General features: G+C 43.8%; 1 protein-coding gene across 2 annotated transcripts in view; it reads right to left on the bottom strand.

The window, feature by feature from the left end:
• Positions 1-745, bottom strand: part of col24a1 (collagen type XXIV alpha 1 chain) — a 134832-nt gene extending 134087 nt beyond the window's left edge. For both annotated transcript variants that reach the window (XR_013964517.1, XM_080770376.1), the window contains exon 1: positions 181-745. Coding sequence is in view for 1 of the 2 variants with exons in the window: in XM_080770376.1 (XP_080626502.1) it covers positions 181-236 (56 nt within the window). In the remaining variant the exon portion in view is untranslated. The remainder of the gene's footprint in view (positions 1-180) is intronic.
• Between the last annotated feature and the right edge of the window lie 22475 nt (positions 746-23220).

A 23220-nucleotide genomic window follows, 5' to 3' on the forward strand; every position in this document is an offset into this window, starting at 1 on the left:
AATAATAATTCAATAAAAAACGTTTTTTACAAAACGACTCCACAAAAAAGATGCAAGCGCTCACTAGCTAAGCTAGGCTCTGCAAATTGGCTATGTTTTGGAAACACTCTTAGCCAAAACGCGCGCAGATGATGCACAGCAGACAGCACACGTCTTTATCCACAATCAATATTAACTTACGTTGCTGCCGCAGGAGAAACGTGTCCACTCCTTGTCCTTTGGGCTCCTAAATGCATTTGTATGCATTTGTCCAGGCAGCAGAGTTCTAGGTGAAAACAGAAATCCACACAAGAGGATACCGGTTCATGGGCTAACCCTTGGTTACAGCCAAAGGAAACGTAAACTGAAAGAGGACTGCCACCTCAGAATTTCCTCATTGTATGCAGTCCAGAGGAGAGATCTCTCCCACTCTTTCCAACTTCTACCACTCAGCTCCTTTGCGGTTTGCGGCGCACGGTGGTGATTAGGCTATTTTCTCTCTCGACCTATCCAAACTGGAGGCGCTCAACGGCTGCATGGAAAATCAGTTAATGTATACCAAGTAGCCAACAGATCAGTACGCCGAGCGATACCAGTGATTTACCTAGATATAGAAGATACAAAAAACAAGCAGCATCTAAAGAATCAGAGAACGCGCGCTTGAGACAGCGAGTGGTCTGCAACAGAACGGATGGAACAGAACAGTACACATGCAGATCCAACTCTGCGCAGCTTTACCTCCAGGCGGTGGTTTCTGTAATGTGCCTTGACTTGCACTGATGCAAGGGGAGCTGTATTCACTATTCACCCAACAACTCCTACTAGCTGGTGTAAGATTTCACCAATTATAAGTGACTAGTTGTGACATCACGCAAGCGTATGGTTTTAGATTGAGGTCAATGAGGCTTACTACTGTCTGGGTATGAATGATGACTGAATCTGATCGTAAAAGGCAGTAGATAGACAGACTGACACTGTAGCCTATTACAATGGACACATTTTTTATTTGTACTATTATAATTAAGCTGGAAGACAACAGCCAAAATGTGCATTGTGCATGGATATGTTGCAGCCCCTAATGGCATAATTATGTCAAGGTTCAATGCTAAAACGACAGAAGAGCTGGACATTCAGATTACATTCTGAATCTGGTTCTTAAACTCCCCCCAGGAGGATGTCACTAATGTTGGTCTGGAGAGGGAAGTCTGGAGCTCTCTAGTGGAGCTGTTGCCCCCGCGACCCGACTACAGATAAGTGGTTGAAGATGGATAGTATAAAGGTCATGGACCCTGATCTTAAAATCTGTTGTACCACCAGGGCCACCAAAAGAGAACAGAAAGCCAATCTACAAGCTCATAACAATATTCTACAAGCAAGCATCTCACCACATTGTGAGCTTGTAGAATAGTATGAAATAGGACCACTGGGGGTCCCCGAACCCCGCTTTGAGAACCATGCACTGCAGTAAATCACCATCCCAGGACAGGACTATATGAAAAACAACCTGACTGTAACCTTTATTGTCTTTGGCCGGCAGCCAAAATAGCACAATCATCAACTAGGGCCTCCTCCTATCAACAACCATCCCTGACATGAAATCCTAATAACAAACAATTATGATACAGCCAAGCGGCAAGCCACTATATATAGACTGCATGCTCATTGCTGCATCACATACATGAGAATAGTTCAGTCCAGTAATGCAGAGTGGTATTTTTATTTGATTTGTGTTTAACGAATGCCATTTATTCACAGTAGCATATTCTAACTCTGATCCCCAGGGGTCCTTTTGGGGTTCCAGGGGGTCACCAACAAATTCTATTTGAAAATAGTCAATCTCTAAGTTCACAGTGCAGCATGATACAGAAGCTATACTAGATCTGCTCTTGAAAAAAAAAAAGTTCTTCTCTTATGGGGATCCCCAGCCTCAAAATCTTTTCAAAAACATGACATGAGACATTTTCAGAACCACTGCTATAGGATCACAGTGTCAGTGCATCTTTCTCCGATTACCGTTTCTTGCTTCTTGAAACAGTGCCACTGTGTTTTTCCCTTTGAAAACAATTGTGTTTCTTTTATTTATCATGACCGCCGATTTCTCCAAACAAACAGACTCCAACTTGCTTCCACCGTGCCCCGCTCAGGTTGACCCATTAACCTAGAACAAACAGAGCTCTGTGGGCTGCCCCAAGACTCACCCTCCCCTTCCCTTCCCTCACCTCCACCCCACACACCCACACACCCACACACACACACACACACACACCAGCATCCTCCGCCAGACGTCCTCAGCCTCCCTCAAACACAGACAAGAGAGAGGGGGAGTCCATATGGTTTGCAGTTTAGGGAACTGGGGGACTGTAGCAGCAGTTCCTTCCTCTAATCCCAGGTGGAGCATGTCGGGTCCCATAGCCACAAATTTGAAATTAAAAAAAAATATATATATACAGAAAAAGGGATATAACACCCATGGAATGAGATGGGGGAGGGAGGGGGGGGTCAAAGGACTTTTAGAGACTTGAGGATGTGTATTTGGCTGGGAACAAGCCAGTACCAGCCACAATAAACAAGGAAGTTGGTAATGACGAGGGATGGTTAGTAATGCAGCATTCACTTCATGGTGAATAAAAACAAGAGATCTGCGGCATCTCGGTGCCGTCCGTCCGTCCGTCCGTCCGTCTGTCTGTCTGTCTTGGTGGGTCAAGCGTTCTTCCTCTCTTCATCAAACACAGTTGTCTCAGAGGAGGAAGCACGTGCCGCTGGGAGGTATTCTGTCTTTTTCATCAGCCAGCCTCTCAGGACAGCTGTGCCTGCAGCCAGATGTTTTCCTCCTCTTGCAGGAACAGAAAGGATGAAATGTTGGCCGCCCAGCAGCAACGCTGATCGCAGATCAGTTATGTACTGCAGCAGCATGACCCTGCTTTTCGTCAACGTCCAGTGGAAACCTTGTATGTCCAAAACTTTTCAGGAAATAATGTTTTGATTTCCACATTTTAATCCAAGCATTCAGAATATATGTGGCAAAACTGCCACAGTTGACCGCAAGCAAATATCCAAATCCACATACCGTAACCAAGTCTGACTGTGGTTGTGGTATGCATTCCCCTGTGAGATGTGAAAATAACGAGACAATAGCTCTTTAAGCTCACGGCTTGTAGATAAACTATTTTCACTCTAGAATATAAATAATATACACTTATTTTCACAAAAATACGCATTTTCAGGATTCTAATTGTATACATAATACAGGATACAAGAAAAAAGTGGAAGTGGAAGTGAAAGTGCAAGTGATGACAAAGACATTAGCAGACACATTTTAAACTGGAATATAATATTTAAGCTGATAAATTGGTACTCTCTCCTTATTTGATTAAATTGGCAGCCCACCTGAAAATATTTTTTCTTTTGTTCATTAAAAAGACTAGAGGTTCGGGTAGCTTCGCTGCCCTCACAGCTAGAGGTTGGGCCTGTGGCCTGAATAGCTACTATTTTGAAGTCGTACAATCGGATTATTGACGGATGATAACAACTGGCACAAGGAATGAATAATCAGACTTTGAAAATTAAAGAGAGAGAATTCGAATGACAGAATTGCGTGCGGTGTAAGACAGAGTATAATACATTCTGCACAGTGCACACATTGTAAACAATTTTAAGCGTGCGTCCCCTGTCTGCTCTCTTCTCTGTAGTGTGTGTGTGTGTGTGTGTGTGTGTGTGTGTGTGCATGTGTGTGTGTGTCTTGCGTGTTGTCTGCAAACCTGCCGACATAGAGCAAGAGCATAGAGTTAATAATAATATAGTTGAGTCAGGTATCGTGCGCGCAAGCACACACACACGCACGCACGCACACACACGATGAAAAGAAATGAAGAAAATGTTTTCCATTATATCTATGACACTTTGAAGTTGTGTCCATGACGTTGTGTGTCCATGTCCACCATATGTTTGCACATTAGACAATAAACTGCCATTGAAGCAATCATGTGAAAGGCTGTCCGCGTCCCTGTGTTGTTGTTGTTGTTGGGACTTTTCTGTCTCTTGCCTGTTCAGTGAGTGCTGGAACTAACCTGACTCCGCCGGGTGGCGGCGTTATTGAGACAATACAGCCTCCATCTGGGATCGCTCAGGGATTGCATTGAACCATCTTGTGCCCGAGACGAACCAATCAGTGGCACCTAACCCTAGCGCCTTCAAATTGGAAAATCGTCTTCTATTCTTGAAAGCAAGTGAAAACATGACCTACACATCCGACACGTGAGTAAGGGTTTTGTGTTGAACCTAATGCTATCAAGCGTTCGTTAATACTTTTGTCGTTCGGGGAGGTTGTTTAATTTCCTGCTGGTGCAGCTACCATACGCCATGTAGACAGGTCAATATGATTGACAGGAACGTCTGTCAATCATATTGACCTGTCTACATCCAATCACCTGCCAAGTAGCTTGAAAAATGGGACGGCTTTCTTCAGCAATTGGGCTACAGAGATCCCAAATGGAAGTACGTTGTGAAACAAATGTTATTGTGAAGCAAGTGTCTCTTCCATCTGACGGAGTCAGGTTATGCACCAGACAGTGGCGCTGTGGCCTTGTGGTTAGAGTGTCCACCCTGAAACTGGGAGGTCGGGGGTTCTATCCCCGGCCGGGTCATACCAAAGACTGTAAAAATGGGACCCAATGCCTCCCTGCTTGGCACTCAGCACCAATGGGTTGGATTGGGGGTCAAATCAACTAATGATTCCCGAGCACAGCGCATGCTGCGGCTCGCCGCTCCAAGAGATGGGTCAAATGCAGAGAACAAATTTCACTGCGGTAACTAATCGAATCCTACCATCTTACTGCTTTGATCCTGGAACAAGCAGTAAGATCAAATTACTAAAAAGGGGAGGGGCCATTGGAAGAGCTAACAACGAGTCGAGTAGTGACTCGCTTGTAGATCTGTTTTACAAAACTGTGGCGTATTCTGCGTCAAAGCAAAGAAGATGTTTGGGAAGGCCAAGTGTGCAATAATATATTCTCATAAAAATGCACTGTACGGTAAATATGACATTGGAAAGCATGGAATGTAGTCTATAACATTTCCCCAGGATATATTTCTGCGTAGTGTGGAGGCTTCTGCAGACCAGTGTGGTTGTAGTAGGCTGAACAGACAGCCGGTGCGCTTTCGTCAATTAGTGTGGCAGGATGGAGAGACGGGGAGACCTCTGTTGAACACACTGAACAAACACTCTATAAAGCAATGATTACTATCAGAGGAATAGGCAGCAACGAGTCTACTTGTCCACTGACCCGGCCCCCATCTGAACACACAGAGTTCCCCCCTCACTGTTTCATTTCTAATCCATTCAGATTCAAAGACCAATACATTTGCGGAACCTCAGCCAGATCCACTATGCGTATCAATGGACCAGTGTTCCTGGACAATGACTAAGAAGATCTGGAAGAACATGTAGCCTAGGAGGGATTCTTGATCTGAGTAACATGTGGTCAGGGACAATTGCCTGCCAGAAGATCAAATGTTACATAACCGACGAATCCCAGATTCCCACATCACCTTTCAAATCTGTATTATTACTAAACTAAACCCCCTGCTTTGTTTAATTAGGTGTTGAAGGCTGTCAAGTCTCAATTTTAACCATTACATCAACCTTAGCATCCTTATTCTGTGGCAAAGATTCAGGTGAAAATAGCTTATCTACCAGCTCACAGCATGTTGTGAGCTGAGCTTGTATAGTTATTTTCCACAAAGACATTGAGGTAAGAAAGTAGGAGGCCTAGTATAAACCCCTGGTGGACTCCAGTCCATTAAGTAGGCCTATATTGGGTTTAAGTGGTTAACCTATACACTTGGCGTGATGGTATAATATATTTTTATTAGAAAATATACAAGGATATATATACAGGATTTGTTCTTAATATGTCAGTGAATAATGGCAGTTTGAGCACCCAGTTTGGGCACCCATAGTCTCAGGGACTAAGGGTGTATTATCACATGCATCATGTAATCTCAACACCAGACGGAACTGCTACATCCTTCTGGAAGTGCTGGATCCAAACACCATGTGGCACTTGAGGACCATATTGTCTTTCAGCTGCACAATTCATTGTACAGTAACAGCTTGTAAATGCAGGGTGCATGGAAAGTCTCAGCCTTAAAAGAACAGACTGAAGCCAAAGTCAACCTTGACTGACTAAACAGAACAAGGGGGAAGCTATTGGAGGACACAGAATGTAGGCCAATACCTATGGCTAATACACATGGTAAAAAATTCAAGTGCAAATTCAGGCTTTTTTTAAATTTATTTTTAACAAATGGAACATTTTAACACAGAATTAAATTAACAGTTTAAAGGGTTTGCAGTGTATCTTTGCGTCGAACTATTAAAGCCTAGATACTTAGTTGACCGTAGTCCCCCACGGGTCCAGGGACCCAAGCTTTTCTACAAGCAAATCTCTTTTATCTACAAGCTCACAATGTGTTGCGACATGTTTTGAGCTTGTAGATCAGCTACTTTATCCAATTGTTCACCCCCAGAATAGGGATGCTATAGGTTTCATATGGCTAAGCCAAGGTGGATTCTTTAGAGGATAATGATGCAGGTATCATTCTGCTGAATGGTAAACAGCGCATCGGTCAGCGCCTGCCATGAAGCTGACAATTGTGGGGGAGGCAGTGGACGGGTTTGGCATGTGTCTGTGGCCAACTACACGGCTAAAAGTCTACCTGCAGACTGCCTGGACACTAAAACCTCCCTCCCTCTCTAATTAACAGCCAAGCCCCTGTGTAATTTCGATCCTCCGTGCATGTCACAGACTAGTAGGGCTGTTATTTTGCCGAGTGGGGGAGAGAGTGGGCAACAGCTGGGGGAGTGCTTAACAGATGGCGGAGCAAAGAAGGGGTCGACGCACGTAGCCCAAAACAATCCTCCATGGAAGGCTGTGTGTGTGTTGGGGTGGTTCGCGGAGCTACAGGGACCATGGGAAAGGAGGGAGAGAGGGGGCCAGGGGAGTCCAGGGACAAGGGGGTGTTTGGGCCTGGAGGAAGTCTGGGAGTGTGTAGTGAAAGTGACAGCCCCTCAGGGGTGGAGAAGGACTGGTGAACGATGGAAGTTGCCAGTGTTCCCCCAAGAAATAAACACACAGTGCTGGGAGAAGAGGGCGCATGTGTGTTAATTATATTTCTTTTGAAACAGCGTACAGTTTACACACTCTGGATGGACTGTGCGTTTGTGATTGAAAGCAGTGGCTAGATGGCTTGTTGTTTTGTAAACTTGTTCACATTCAATGGTATGTCTTCATTTCCAGTTCTGTAAATGTTACGTTTCAAAATGTAACTTATGTTGTATTTTGAATGAGGCAAAGACATGTACAGTACATAAGCACGATAATGATACTCACACATCTGTTCTAATGTAGTTTAATCTATCTAGAGCTCTTCAACAGGACATGGAAGAAAAGCCATTTCCTTTCTTTTTGTGAATAATTAGTTTCGCACAAGTTGACAAAAAGTCAACCAAACCAACAAAACAAGCCAATGGCATCTAAGGCCTGCCAAGATCCCAACTTGGCACAAATAAATTACTCAACCTGACAAAGCATTAAATAGTTTCCGTAACATCCTCAATAAGCAGTTTGCGGTGTGTCTGTGATTGTACTTAACTATGCAGTACCTAACAAAATGTTAGGGAGGTGGGAGGAAAATAAAGAAAGGGAAGGAAAATATGTACCTGGTAAGGAAAGCCTGTTGGAAATTAATATCCCACTTTGCTCTTCCTCCACTGTTTCTCCCAAATGGATCTGTCGTGGCCTGGCGTTAAACATGCTGATGGCTTTCCCTTTTCTGTTGCTAAACAGGAAAGAAGAAAATCAAATGTCAAGCTCAATGACAATGGTCCCTGTAGGGGTTACAGTACTATTATATATATATATATATATATATATATATATATATATATATATATATATATACAATCAGCTTAGCTAATTATCACCTTCAAAACGTGAATCAGAACATTTCTCTTGTGCCGTGACGTGATGTCAAGTGATCAGAACACTAAAAGCAGAAAATATGAAGCTGGAAATAAGTATGGAGTCTATTTGTTTATCTTTGTGACAAAAAATTTAAATATGAGATGCCATCGTTACTTTAACGTTTTACAATGCTAACACCTGTTTTCAGACATAGATATGTCTTTTTCTAGCAGACATGTTGACCTTGTAAGATAGATGGGTAGACAGAGTTATAGAGCCAGAGGTAATCTTCTAGTGCATGGGTACAGTAAATCATCACTGAGTGCTTTTTAGAAAATAAATCAGTCAAGTGTTGAAGAAAAGGTCATTAAGTTTGTCCTTTGAAATGCCAGAGCACAACAGTTCTATGGGCAGGGGCCTCAACAGTCCACCAAATGAATGGAATATTGACTTTCAACTACATAAACCAACCAGAAAGAGCATTCCCATACAGGCTCGGTCTACTTGCTTGTTTTACTGTCTCTTCCTAGTCACTGCATCCATCTGCAAACCATTATTACCTTCTGAATTAAACTTGGCCATCTTCTACTAATTGGGAGCAGTCGAGAGCAGAGCGGCGAATACGTGACGATGCCGTTAGTAGTGTACTGAATCCGCAACAATAAACAATAATCCTTCAAGGCCTGGGCCGGTTTAGTGGTTCAGGCACCTTGGCTGGTAATACACTGATCCAGCATGACAGTGTGTTGCGGGGCAACGGTGGCCGAACGGTTTGCGGCGCGGTCTTGATATCGGAAGGTCGCTAGTTTGTATCCCCGGACCAGCACGTTAAAATTACCACCGTTGAAGTGCCCCTGAGCAAGGCATTGAACCCCTACCATGAAATGTTCTATGAGCAGGGCCTGGCTGTAAACAAGTTCTTGAGTTTAGTCCAGTTACCCTGGGTAAACATGGTAACTTTGCTTTGCGGGTTCGAGTCCCGATCCCGGCGAACTTTACTGTGTGTCTCCCCCCATGGGGGACCCCTCGCCGGAACCGGGCCACCCCCCTGGGCGCGTTTCCTGTGTGTCTGGAACTTTCGGGACCCCCACACGGAATTGCACCACTCACTTCACACAAGTGTGATTTTTTTAAAGATCTTGTGAAGAACTACTGATTTATAAGATATTTGTAGAACCGGCCACAGGTCTTAATGGCTTAAGTTTTGCCATGGAGCAACAGACCATCCTCAGACATCACCTCCCAGAACTCTGTGCTGTGTAGTAGGACGCAGCTCTGGTAGGAAGAGAGGAGACGAGAGGAAAAGAGCAAGAAGAGAGGAGAAGAGAGGAGAAGAGAGTAGTGGAGATTAGAGGAGGAAGAGAAAAGAAAAGAATAGTGGAGGAGTTGCCACTTGCCAGACTAGAAGCTGCTGAGTTAGGGAAGAGAAGAAGTTGGCCTGACCTTGCTTTCATCTTTGTGGCTGATCCTCTGTCTGGCGTAAATTCTCTGAGGATCTGGCTGTGGAACAGAGAGAAGCTTTATGCTTCCTAACTAGAATGCTCCTTGAGTAAAATCCCATTTCATTTCATGAGAGGGATGAGAGAATGGCTTGAAAGGCATGTTCTTTCTTATCTCCAGTGATACTATTAGGCCGCTAGTAATTGATGCCTAGAACCTTCACATGTTCTGTGTGAAGTGCAGCCAGTACCCAGAGGATAATCATTAAACAAGGATAATGTGTTGAGCAATCGTGATAGACATTGAACAATTCACAAAGAAAATCATTGTTAAGTTGGGTGGCATGTTAGCTCAGCGGGCTATGGCAAAGAACCTGTAGTTATTTTTTCCACACCATTCACACTCTCTGCCATAGTTTCACTCCATCTATAAAAGAAAACTGCATAGAGGTATATGCCATAGGAATTACGATTGACATAAAATCGGTACATTTGAAACAAGAGGAGCTTGTGGTATATAAACTGTACAAATTCAGTATGGCTGTCAAGAGAGATTTGATTTTGATACACAAGCTGCACAGGGGATCATGTTAACACAGGTGCCGACTGGGCCTAGTGGTAAAGGTTCTCAGCATGGCAAAATGGGTTTATGACTGTGGGAATGCTTCCTCCAACCAGACAGTCCTTAACTATGTCAATCTGTTTTGAGTTGGAAGAGACATACTTAATGGTAAGGATACATGGGGCAGTATGATTTATTCACTCGACTGAGGTACATTGATTCAGACAGTGATGGACAGTACATTTTCTTTCATTGTACTTAAGTAAATGATTTTGAGTATCTTTTGGAAGCGTGTGACTTTCAGTCCACAATATTTCTAGGAAGAGAACCCCGGGAAATACATTTACCGGGGCTGCTAATTATACTTTTGTAACTTTGACTCAAGTACAGGGGTTGAGTACTTTGTCCACCAGTGCTTGCAGGTCTGATGCTGTATCCCTCCATTTCAGAGACAATAGAGTTGTCAGTCAAGAGAGATCCCACAGGTGTGGGAGAGACGACATGCGACAGGTGTGAAGTTCCGCAGTACATTGACCTCAGCGGCAGTCTTTGTCCGGGGGGGGGGGGGGGGGGGGGGGATCACAGTGCGGTCTGTTTGGAGGTAGTCCTGCATTTTAAACAATGTTCATAAGCGGACACCTAGAACAATTTAAAATCAATGAAAATAGCCAATCCATGGGTGACCTTGTAGGTCGGCTATTTTCACTGTTCATCGTATGAGAGAAGTATATAGGGAAGAAATGGTTAACAATAACAAGTCTGAAAAATACAAGAGTGTGTGCGTGCACGTGTGTGTGTGTGTGTGTGTGTGTGTGTGTGTGTGGGAGGTGGCTCAGCCCCCTCCCACACAAAGTAAGAAGAGAAGGCCACAAGGAAAGAAGGTTGGGAACCACTGCGGCATTGGTGGAGTTAATGGAAGCACACGCCTCTCCTTCATGGGCGGAAGTGTCCCCCCCACAGCAGAGACTTCACACTAGCTCTCTGCTGCCTCTCCTGCACTTTAAGAGCGGCAGAAATATTTCACAAGTCTGCAATGACCGCAGGCACACTTTACCTTTAAGGTCACTATCCCCCCCACACTCAGTACTGTACAATTTACAATTTACAATTTAGGCATTTAGCAGACGCTCTTAATCCAGAGCGACTTACATTAAGTAAGAACAAAAAAGCATGGGAATACATCACATAAAAACATTTATCATGAAACATGAAACAACACTACTGTACAACATCAGTGGTTCTCAAAGTGGACTCTCCAGTGGTTAAATATTTAACCACTTGAACCCTATTTCATACCTTTTGAAAATAGCCTACTGTACAAGTAATATACAGCTTTTAGATCTGGTATGGAGGAATTTGTAAGAATTTTGAAGATATTTAACAACGCAAATGTTCTCTTTTGGGCATCAACTGGCACAAAGTATTTTCGGATAGAGGTCTGTGATAGAATACCCCCTCAATTTGGGGGTCCTTCTCCTTGACATGAAATGTTTGAGAACCACTGATATACACAGACACACACAGGCCTGGGTCAGATAGCATTTACAAATGTGTTTTGTTTTAACATACGTACGTACATAAGTTCAGTGGGATGGGACACATTATGTGTCTATATGTCACACATAGAACAATGCCACAATTGCTGGGAAATTCAGATTACAAGAAAGAATCCAAAGGCCACCTATTTTTTTATTAATTTTTATCCCACGATTTTGCAACCCATTTTTTCACCCAGTGTCAATTATCTAATGTAATCCTGGGTGCTACACTTCCTCTGCCAACCTGGGGGGCAGCGGACTGACCTCATGCTTCCTTCTATGCACAAGGAGTCCAAGCTGCTTCTTTTCACCTGACAGAGGAGAATTTCCCTGGCCGGACGTAGCGCGTGGAAGGAACACGTTATTCCGATCAGTTCCTTTCCCCTCCATCAGGCGCCCCGGGTGTCCACGGGGAGGTAGTTTAGAGACCAGGATTACTGCATGTTTTTGTGATGGTACCTACCCTAGCCCTAGGGGACACAAGGAGAACATGCAAACTCCACACAGAAAGGCCCTTTCGCCAACCCCGCCTCGGGTATGGGCACTGATGACATGGAGGAGAGAACACACCCCCAGTGCCCACAGCGTCCCCAGCGGGAATTGAGCCCCGGACCTTCTAGCTGTGAGGCGACAGCACTACCGACTGTGCCACCGTGCCCCCAGGCCACCTTCTTTAACGATCAACAATAAAATACTTGACACAGGTTTGAATTGCAGTAAACAACGCTCGCATATGGGACTCCAAGCCATCTAAATTTCTAATGCAAAATGATAAGGAGGAGGTGATATGGAGAAACATCCTGGTGTTTATGCTATGAAAGAATCTTATGGTTTTGACATGTGTGAATGTTTTGGTGCTTCATATGTCCCTTTGGATCGTCCGTGGGAGGAAAACGGCCTGCTTCACTTAACTGCTCCCTACCTGTAAGAAGCACCACAGCCATGCTCTGTGTGAGACACTCTAAACTTCAAACAAAAGCAATGAAAGGCAGACCTGGGTTTTTTTTTATTCCACTGGAGAATAAACACAAAAACAATGTGTTCCAGTGAAGATTAGAAACAACTGCAACAGAAAATTGTTCCCAGTCTCAGTGGGAAAAACACATACATTCACTGGTGCTAGAGAGAAGACCTGCTGTGCTGCTCTCTGGTTTCCAGGACAACCCCCAGGAGCAGAGACAAAAGAGGAAAAATATTTCAGCCACACACACAAACAGCAGATTATGTATTCGGCATCTGCAAAAATGACACTAAAAATCATCACTGTTAATTTAACTCATTCTCCGAACAGTGAATGGTTTACAGTGTGTGACGTACCGCCGTCTAAAGTTTTCCTATGTTTTGGAAGTATCCATGAAATGCTGGGCTAGTTACCAAACGTTGACAGAAACACCTATCTTAACCACTTAAACCATATTATACTTCGTTTACTGGGGTCTCCCAGGGGTCTATTCTTGGCCCCTTTATTTTACCCCTCTACACCAAATGTCTTTGCCAAAAATAGCAGTTCTACAAGCTCACATGCGCCACAATGCGACAGGTTGTGAGCTTGTATATTTGAAAGCCACAGGCCTATGTTATTTAAGACATACTATTAGGGCTATATTTTTGAGTGGTGCAACACTCCAAGGAACAGCAATGTCCACGTACCTGTCCCTATGTCCACGTACCTGTCCCTATGTCCGTCCCTATGTTTAGAGTACCAGTAGGGGCAAAAATGGCACTGTTGTGCTATAAACAGAGAGAGAGATAGTGTTGCACTGTTGCCTGCTAATTACAGAGAGAGAGAGATAGAGAGACAGAGAGAGAGAGAAAGGGAGTGAGGTGTCTCACTGTCTGCTAAATGCTAATTCCCCCACACGGTAACTCTGTCATTTCTCGATCGTTTTGGACGCGGGGCGGCTCGCCGGAACCGGGCTGGCACCCTGGGCCTGGAAGTTCCGGGGAACCACGGGGAACCGCCACACGGAGTTGCACCACTCAGTTTTTAAACACTAAAGTGGAAATCTTTCATATACACGCTGCAACATCACCAGAATCAGAGGTGGATTGTGTTTTACAGAGGATTTACACTCAGACCTTGAAGTTATACATGTCTTTCCAGGAGGACAGGGGCTAGACCAGTTTTTCCCAACCTTTTCTGGATCTGCGCCCACTTGAAAATCCAAAGAATTTGTTCACTGACCACTTAACACCACGTAACACGGCAGCCATCGTGGTGTGAAGTATTCCAGCTTGGATAAATGGATGAATGGCTTGGATAAAGGGAACTAGGGACATAGTATACTCTAATGAGAGTATACTATGAGATCTCATTTTTCAAGGTTTTAAATTAAAAATACCTTGAGATTGAGAACATATATTATAGATTTTATATTAATTATAATATTATATTATCCTTCAAATCTTATTGTTTTGCCAATTATTTTGGGGCCCACTTGCAATATCCTCATGGCCCACAACTGGACCATGAGGATTTTGCAACGACCGGTTGACAATAGCTGGGCTAGGCAATTACATGGACCTTTTGTCCTTTACGTCACCCCTGTTTAGGCTCTGATGCTCGTCCATCCATCAGCTGTCTCGTGTCACTGGCCTGTGCCATCAAGGCAAAAATAGACCAGGTCTGCTGCCCTACTGCCCTGCTGGCCATTAGGTTGTCGCCTGCCACCTGTCAACCAGAACACAGGTTAAAGAATCCTGTCTCCTTCCTTAGCAACATTGCACACATACACAGACAACTGACATATATGTCTCACTATTCCAGATCAACGGCCCCAAACAAGGAGAAACCACTGAAAAAGAGTGACGCTCCAGTGCCCTCGTCTCCCCAAGGCTTACCAGGGTTTATTCTGTGGCTGGCTGACAAATAAGTGTCCTCATCTTTAGTTCTTTACCTCATATGTCTGTGGGAGACAGAAGTGATTTGATTTTGAAGTTGCAGCGGATCATCAAGGTGGCATAAGCATGAGAACAAAGTTGGTCAGAAATATTGTACCTCCATATTTCATCTTTTTGTTTGTTCTTTCATAAATATATGCTCTATTTAATAATTTGTCACTTTGACAGTGTTGCACAAAAGTAGATAAAACAAGCTCATAAGTCATAACTTGTCACAACAATTACGCACTAGTATTCCGAAGCATGCTATTTCTGACGTATTACCATTCCGACACAACGCATTACTAACCCTGGCTGTGGCTGTCCCTAACCCCAACCGCACATGGAAGACACATATGGAATGGCAGTGCGTCTGAATTTCATACTGTCCCCCATCACAACAATGCACTGAGCTTGTTACGATATGCTGGGAAAGGTTCTGAAGAAGAAAAAGCATTTGCATGTCAGTAGGTGAAGTGCAATTCTTTATGAATCCCAAATTACTTTATCAGAGACTTGGGATTCAAGATTACCTGTAATTGTTTAGGTTCTTCTGGCTCACTCACTGTAGTAAAAAACGAGTGAACATGTTTTTTGCATGTGCATGACAATGAAGACAGTGGTTAGGTCAGCTACGTATATGGTCTTCTGTAGCGTAGGCAGAGGCCCTACATGCCCCTCCTGTTCAACAGGCTAGCACACCAGTGGAAAGGGTGGACAGCTTCAAATACCCCGGGCACACATCACTGAGGAATTGACTTGGAGAATGCACACGGACTGGAGTTTGTGGTAAATAAGGCAAGTAAATGCCTCTACCACCCCAGGCAGCTGAGGTATTCCAAGGTCAAGACAAGGTTCTGAAATCCCAACCCATAGTATCCTGATAGGGGTCATCTCTATATGGAAATAGCACTTTCCAGATCTGCGAGTGGTCGACTGAATACACCACAGGGAGCTCTTTCCTCCCCCTGCATCATTCATATGAGAGCAGGTGCTTGAGTAGCGCAAAAATAATTACAAAGGAAAAACACCATGCCATTAATGATGCGAAGCCTGCTTAGCTAGTTCAGGCAGAGAACTTGTGAACGCGCCTACCTGGTCAGGTGACTAGTCTCGTGCACTCTCTACCTGATCAGGGCGGCTCATTTAAACTGCCGATCTGTCATTCCTGGCTTCTCTCTCCCGCTGTGCAGTCGCTGCTGCTGCCGCCTCTCCGCTCTCTGCCTCGCTGCCTGCTGTCTATCTATGCTTCATATATCCATGCTCAACTTTGCTCAATATATACAGTATATGCTAAATTAATTCTAAGGGTTGTCTGACTAAACTGGATGTGATGTAAAATGGAAAGTACTGGAGGTATCTCAATGCCCAGGGTTAACTTGCAAACAGTGTGCATAATATTGAGATACTGAGACGGCAAAGAACAAAATAGCCCCATGCTGGACATTACAGTGAATTGAGTGATCTGTGAACAATTTCCGTTAAAACAAGTACCCTGTGGCTTATGTGGAAACAGGCTATCGTGCTATTATGTGCCCACCAAGCTCTGTGAAGTGTCTAATGGTGAATATGTCTCTGCATGGGGATTAGACAGCATGATGTGTAGAGAATGCACAATTGATGACTCATCGGAAGAAATACCACTTTAATCATTGCCTGTTCCCTAACAGATGGGACAGAACATTCCCTGTGTGTGTCTTGTGTAGATGGTGATACTTTCAGCTGGATTTGCTTTCATCTTCTTTTTTGAGGGGCGCTATCCCCTTCTACTTCCAGCTTTTGGTTACTGTCCACAAACTTCGTCTTAAACAAACATTAAATTCTCATTGACAATGAATGGAGAATTCATAGTCATAGTGTCTGAGCAAATAGGCATAGTGTCTATTTTACGTCATGATGATGTACGATGATAAGAGTGCCCCTCACTTCACACAGGTGTGATTTATTTTTGCGGGGTGCTAGCCCCTCCTACAGCTCATATTTGCCATTGACAATGAAAAGAGAAATTAGGTCATATGTGTCTCAAATATGACGTACATTTGTGGCAACACAAACATTAAATGGCATTGACAAAATCTATGTCATATGTAGACGAGCAAATCGGCTAACCAATCTCATTAATTCAGTTGTTCATTAGATGATGTATGATGATGTATAATGATAAGAGCGCCCCTCACTTACGGGTGTGATTTTTGAGGGCCGCTAGCCCCTCCTATATACAGCTTTTGTCCTCACAAAATGTCTGCAACACAAACCATTTGCTATAGACAATGAAAGGAGAAATTAGGTAAAATGTCCGCCAAATATGACGTATATTTGTGGCAACTTGCAACAGGCATTCTGATTGGCCAGTATGAGATGATCCATGATGATGTACGATGATAAGAGCTCCCCTCACTTTACACGGGTGTGATTTTTAATTTATAACCATGTCCATAGACTCTCTGGACACTTTATATTTCCCATAACTCCTCTACATTTACTGATATATTTACAGCACAGAGATAGGACACTTGATCTCGTTTCGCTTACAATGCTATATCTGTCCACCCCCCCCCCCTTCTACTGTTCACTCATTCCAAGACAAACAATGGCCCCAGAGAAGAGTCATGTGGAAACAAGGGAAGAAAATCAAAGAAAGAGATTTCATCCTTCCATCATACTGACACAATTCTTCCAACAGTCCCTCTATTCAAGTCCTGATCTGAATGCAGTTACAGCGGCGCAGGGCTTCCCTGGTCAAACAGACAGCAGGAGAGCTCCACTGGCAAAGTCATGTTGTTGAATCATGGAATGCATGTGGAATCTAATACTGCAGCTCCAATGCTTGCCTCAGCACCCGCCAAACCTATAAGTACTGTGCGGTAGCTTTGTTTGAGCTATGAGTACTGTAACATGGGTGCTGGACCCTCTCTTCCCGTAACAGAAAGCTTTAAACAAACGGCTTGGTGGTTTTTTCCCGTAACTGTCCAACAGAGGGACCCTTTCACTTTGTGAATCACCTGGCCAGAAATAGACCAGTGTGAAATAACCCTCCCCTCCCACATGTTTAAAGCAGATCATCATACATATGGCTCTAGAGCTGTTGCCTTGGAGGTAAATTAGTAAAATAATGTACATAAAAGTACAAAATAATAATAATCTGCTTTTCCTCTCTTCATGTCAATAGCAAGGACAATATATTAATTTTAGACCCTGGGTCAAAAAGACATCTTTTGCCAGGCAGAGTAGCCATGTAACTGACAGGCGTTAACTACACTGTTAAGCTGTGTTAGATACGGTTGCATAAAGGCATGATGCTACCCTGCAGCCTGTGTCCGTCTACCATCAAAACCAAATATCTTGGTTTGATTAGCATCCATCTTCTGCCCTCCTCCTCCTCATCTCATTTCACACTAAACAAAGTCACATCAGGGGGTCAATAGCTAAATCTCCTTCTACCCAATCACCTCCCAGCTGGAGCTGCTAGCTTGGACTGGTGAACTTGGCTGGAAGGAATCTGAATCCTTTTCCACTTGACTGCACATACCTAATGAGTCAGAAAATCCTACAACCCGGGCCTGGAGGGTTCACCATGGGCATCAAGGGTGAAATGGGTAGCACAATCAGGGCTGAGGTGTATGTCTCAGTGGGCACTGCACAGATTTCATTAAGTACCGTAAGCACAACGTCTAAATGAAAGACGAGTGTGCTTGCTTTCTAATGTTCTGTATGTGAAACTGGGCAGGGGGAGGAAGGCACAGGAGGCCGAGTGGATGAGACAGGGATTACCCCTTTGATCTGTAAACCATGTCCATACCAGGGCAGCTGGGGGACCTCTCCTCCCAGCCAGGTGCACTCACTGTTCATCTCGTTTTTGCCAACCCCCCACCAAGCTGCCCCGGAGGTGTTAAATGTGCCCCCAATCCCTTTCCTACACAGCACATCACCCAGCAGACCTACAGCAGCAGGAGAACATGGCAAAGAAACGGGCTGTATACAGAAACCTGGGGGGAGTACTTTCTGGTCCCCGGTGGAGAGAATAATTGCTCTTAGTTGATGGCTGCTCAGGTGGCTATGATTAGCTTTATACTCTGTTGCCCAAAATAGCCGATCTACAAGCTCACAATCTAAATCAAGCCTTAAAGGAGTAGTTCATCCAAAACATTTATAATTTTCTATGAATTACACACCCCATGAAGCCTTGAATTGATTGAGATTCTTTAGTTTTTGTCGCATTCCTAAGCCAATAATTTGATTACTTGAGTCTAAAAGAGTCTAGTACTCTGAGTCTCCTACTGACCAATAACCCGGTCATCAAATTATTGGCTCATGAATGTGACCAAAAGATTTCCACGAATGGGGTGTATAATACATTTTTTGTGAACTACTACCTTCTGATTGACACCAGCTCCAGATGTGGCAGTTCCTCTTTGCACTGTGTGTGTGTGTGTGTACTGCAAGGCATGCGACACAACAGCCAGATTGAGTTGCACCATCGTTATGCCCTTGAGATTTCAAGTTTCCAAAAGTTTTGTTCTCTTTTCAGCTGGAGGCAGTGATCTGGCAAACAGGTGATTAAGAGACACACGGTTCATGTTACAATATGCACATGCAGTTTGACTTTATATTTGAAAAAGGTGATGCATTATTAATACAGGATGGACACAGGATAGATACTAATCAAGGCCAGCAACGCAGCTTACCGTACTCAGAAGACTTCTGACCTCAGGGGGTAGGAGTGTACAGTATATACACATGGACTGCCACCATTATATTTCAGTCGCTATATTAGTAAGGTACCTCGGGCAAAAGTTACCCGAGGCCTTAACCAGAGTTAGGCCAATGTGAAACGGGTGCCATTTCTTCTTACACCTTGGATGGCAATTAGATGATTTGAGGCATTTTATTCCAAAAATGTGTTTTGCAAAAATCCACCTGTTGGTGCCACTATAACAGGCCAATGTGAAAAGGGTGAGATATATTTCTCAGCCTAGTAGGAAAGTCTGTGAAAGATTTCACGTAAATTGCACGGTGCGTTCATGATTTGAGGCTTTTTGTTCAAAGCGGGCCAATCCTGCAAACTTTGAAAGCCAATGTTAGCCAATTAGGATGGAATATGAAATATCGGACAGAACCGGCTTGAAAACATGACTATAGAGATATATTAACCGGGTTAATGGTGCCGGAGATTAGCTGTACACGGACGGACGGACGGACACACACACACACACACACACACACACACACACACACACACACACACACACACACACACACACACACACACACACACACACACACACACACACACACACACACACACACACACACACACACACACACACACACACACACACACACACACACACACACACACACACACACACACACACCAGGCCTTCGGCCTGGTGGAGACAATAAAAGATGCAAGACTGGCTCACATGCAATTTATCATGTTTATTTGCGAACGGCATCTGAGCCTTTTATTTTGGAGTGCCGCTTTTTTCATTTAGTTGGTTTATTATGAGATAAATCTATACATTGAATTTGAAACACATATAGAATGCCAGGTCTACAAATGAACCTGGCATCTGTCTACATAACATGCTATCTAAATTAAAAGAGACAAGGAATTATCTTCTGGACAAAGCACAAGTGACTGGTGAAGCCAGAGAGCACTGACCTGAACCGACACAGTCACCTGCTTGCTTTCACCCAACAGGACCTATTACAAGTGTTATTTCTGTGAGTTCTCAGGCCAGTTCCATCATGACTACAGAACCTTCTCAAAGATAGAAACAACAGAGAGACATTTGATCATCAACCACTCAGGAGAGAGTGGTGATGTGGGAAGTTCACCCTTGAAGGTTCTGGGTTCAATTGATTCTTGGTCAATACACCACTACTGCTACTAATAAGGATACAACACAGAGGACAAATTCCATGTATGTGTGCACAATGTTCTTTGCCAAATTAAACCTTCCACTTTCCAATGAAGGTAAGCTAAATCAAATACTCTAGTCTTTGTAGCTTGCACTACTCAGTAGCTTGTCTTAACAACTAGAATGGTTTGATTATCCTATACCACACTATTGCCAGATAAGCTTGGATGATAAGAAAAATAACATTGACAACATTTGAAATCCAGACAAATCTGCATTAGTATGGTCTATGGATTCCAGCAGTGGATGCCAAAGGCTACAATCACTCCATGGAGTAGAAGTATAAGAATCTTGAAGACACCTCCTTCATTTTTGGAGAGATGATTGGCAGACAGAAGTGAATGGGACAACTTGAATTAGGCATTCAGTATGTAGATATTGCTGGCACTGGATCAGAGCATTCTTCCATGAAATGTGCAGAACATACAGAGAAGCAGGCCTGGTCTGCTTAGCAGTGACAGATGTGTTTTGCAGGCTGACTTGGGTCTTGTCTTGAAGTGTAATTTATGCATGATGGAGTCGCTCGCCGAAAATAGCAGATTTTCTGAAGAAAATGTACGTGTTCCATCATTTGAATACTACTGTTGAGAATGGTACATTGCCCCAGTGGAGAACCAATAAGAGACCAGCTAAGAATATGTAATGTAAGTCAGAGAAAGTAGCCGATGGTAATTATGTAATGAAGTTGTACTTTTTACGGTATGACTTATCACAGGTGATCCGTCTAAGAGATTGAGTCTGTACAGTATGTCTGGAGCTAATCTCGCAAACCACTCCCTGGTCCAATCAGCACCAAATATGTTTTGTTTTATCCTTTTGGGAATGTTTAATATTAATATTAAATTTTTAGCCATTACCAACAGTGGCTTTTGCACGGAGACAAAAGAATTGATCAATAATCAAAAGATAAACTCTTTACTCGCTTTACTATCATACTGACTAGCTCTCACTTACCAGCACTGCTCATCAAAAGGACTTCCTCAGTCAGAGTTGAGGAGAGGAAGTTGTAGAAGTGTGTATGCGCCTATGTGCGCGTGGCGTGTGCCTGTGTGTGCATGTGGATGGGGGGGGGGGGGGGGGGGGGCATATCAAAGCACCAGGAAGGGCATTGGGTTGAGGGTGCTGTGTATGCTCAGCCCTCAGCCATCCACACTGCAGGACACCATGGACCATGTGATGCGGATGATCACTCTGTTAACCCACCCCCTACCCTGAAAGTGTCCTTTTGACCCGTCTCTCTTCCCCCTCATCTCTCCTCTTCTCTCTTTAGTTTCTATCTTGCCACATCAGTTGGATCCCATTCCAGGCTGCAGCCGCGAGCCCCGACAGGCCAACGCAGCAAAATCCAGCCTTTAGTTTATGTAATGAGCCCAAGAATGCCACCTCTCTGGTTTTAAATTGCATGTAAGTGTTCTTACTTATTTGTTTAGGTGAGTGTACTGTAGCTAGTTTAGGGGAGGGTAGTTGTATACAGGTGTTGACCTTTACAGCATGTGAGAAAGAATAGAAGAGAGAAATATGTACCATGTGAAACAAAAGGTTGGGAAGGAGAATTCAGGACACAAAGAGAGATAGGAAGTAGAAAGTAAAATAGTGTCAAATGGCTGGTGTCAAACTTTTTATTTTATTTTTTTCTTGCTGGGAGGAATCATTCTTTGAGAAAAAGGTGGGGGAATAAACTGGCCATGACAGGGCATGTTACTTTCACCTCGTCAGTGTGTATACAGTAAGTACCATCACTGAATATGGAAGGAGGGAGATGACAGACTCATATCAAGGCTCATCGGAAGAATTGAAGGATGTGGTATAAATTGAAATTAATAAATGGTATGAGCATTAGTTGTGAGCATTGTGAAAGTGGTTAAACTGACACAATAATCTCATGAATTGAATTTGAATTGAAACATCTTTGTCTGTCTGTCTTTCTCAAATTTATCTGTACTAGACCTGTACGTGCCCGTCGCAGTCGGCCACCGGCCTACTTGGGAACGATGCAACTTTCAATTGGCTGAGGCTGAGGCTGGAAATTGCACAAGTGAAAGGAGTTGGCCTCATTAGGCCCACTGGCAGAGCCTGGCCCAGGTGAAAGGAGTTGGCCTCATTAGGCCCACTGGCAGAGCCTGGCCCAGGTGAAAGGAGTTGGCCTCATTAGGCCCACTGGCAGAGCCTGGCCCAGGTGAAAGGAGTTGGCCTCATTAGGCCCACTGGCAGAGCCTGGCCCAGGTGAAAGGAGTTGGCCTCATTAGGCCCACTGGCAGAGCCTGGCCCAGGTGAAAGGAGTTGGCCTCATTAGGCCCACTGGCAGAGCCTGGCCCAGGTGAAAGGAGTTGGCCAATGGGTCAAACGGTTCTTGAGTTACGTGCATTACAACCGTACACACGTACGCACGTGGCGCATTTATAGTAGGATAATGCGTGATGAGGTGATTGAGCTCCAACATCATCTATTCCTTTAACAAATGGGGCCAGATTCACGACGGAAATTTACGACCAGATGTAAATGAAGTGCATAATGAATAGTGCATTAATCCAGCACCTTTGCAGAGGTAAAAATAAAATCTGATCATTTTCAGCAGAGCATTATTTATGATTACTGAGGTGATTGATTCCCTGCCCTGCACTGTCGTCAGATTTGAAAAGCAAATGTATAATGGCCATGGACACAGGACACAGTTCATAGTTTTTGGATCATTGTTCTATACGTCTACATAGCCTACAAAATAAATACAAATACAAACCAGAGTTTGCATAAGCGGTGTGAGTTGACAAATACTGGGCACATACATATCTTTTTATATGTTATATGTTTGGGGACTATTAATTGATTCATCATGAAGACTAAAGTCACATTCCCGCCACCTACGTAATACTTCGGTAGACTCAATGCGAATGGGCGGAGAAATTGGGATTCTTGCATATTTAATTTGCTGCGGTT

The sequence above is a fragment of the Protomyctophum bolini genome, assembly GCF_963924005.1.
Source record: "Protomyctophum bolini genome assembly, chromosome: 8".
Classification (NCBI taxonomy): Eukaryota; Metazoa; Chordata; class Actinopteri; order Myctophiformes; family Myctophidae; genus Protomyctophum; species Protomyctophum bolini.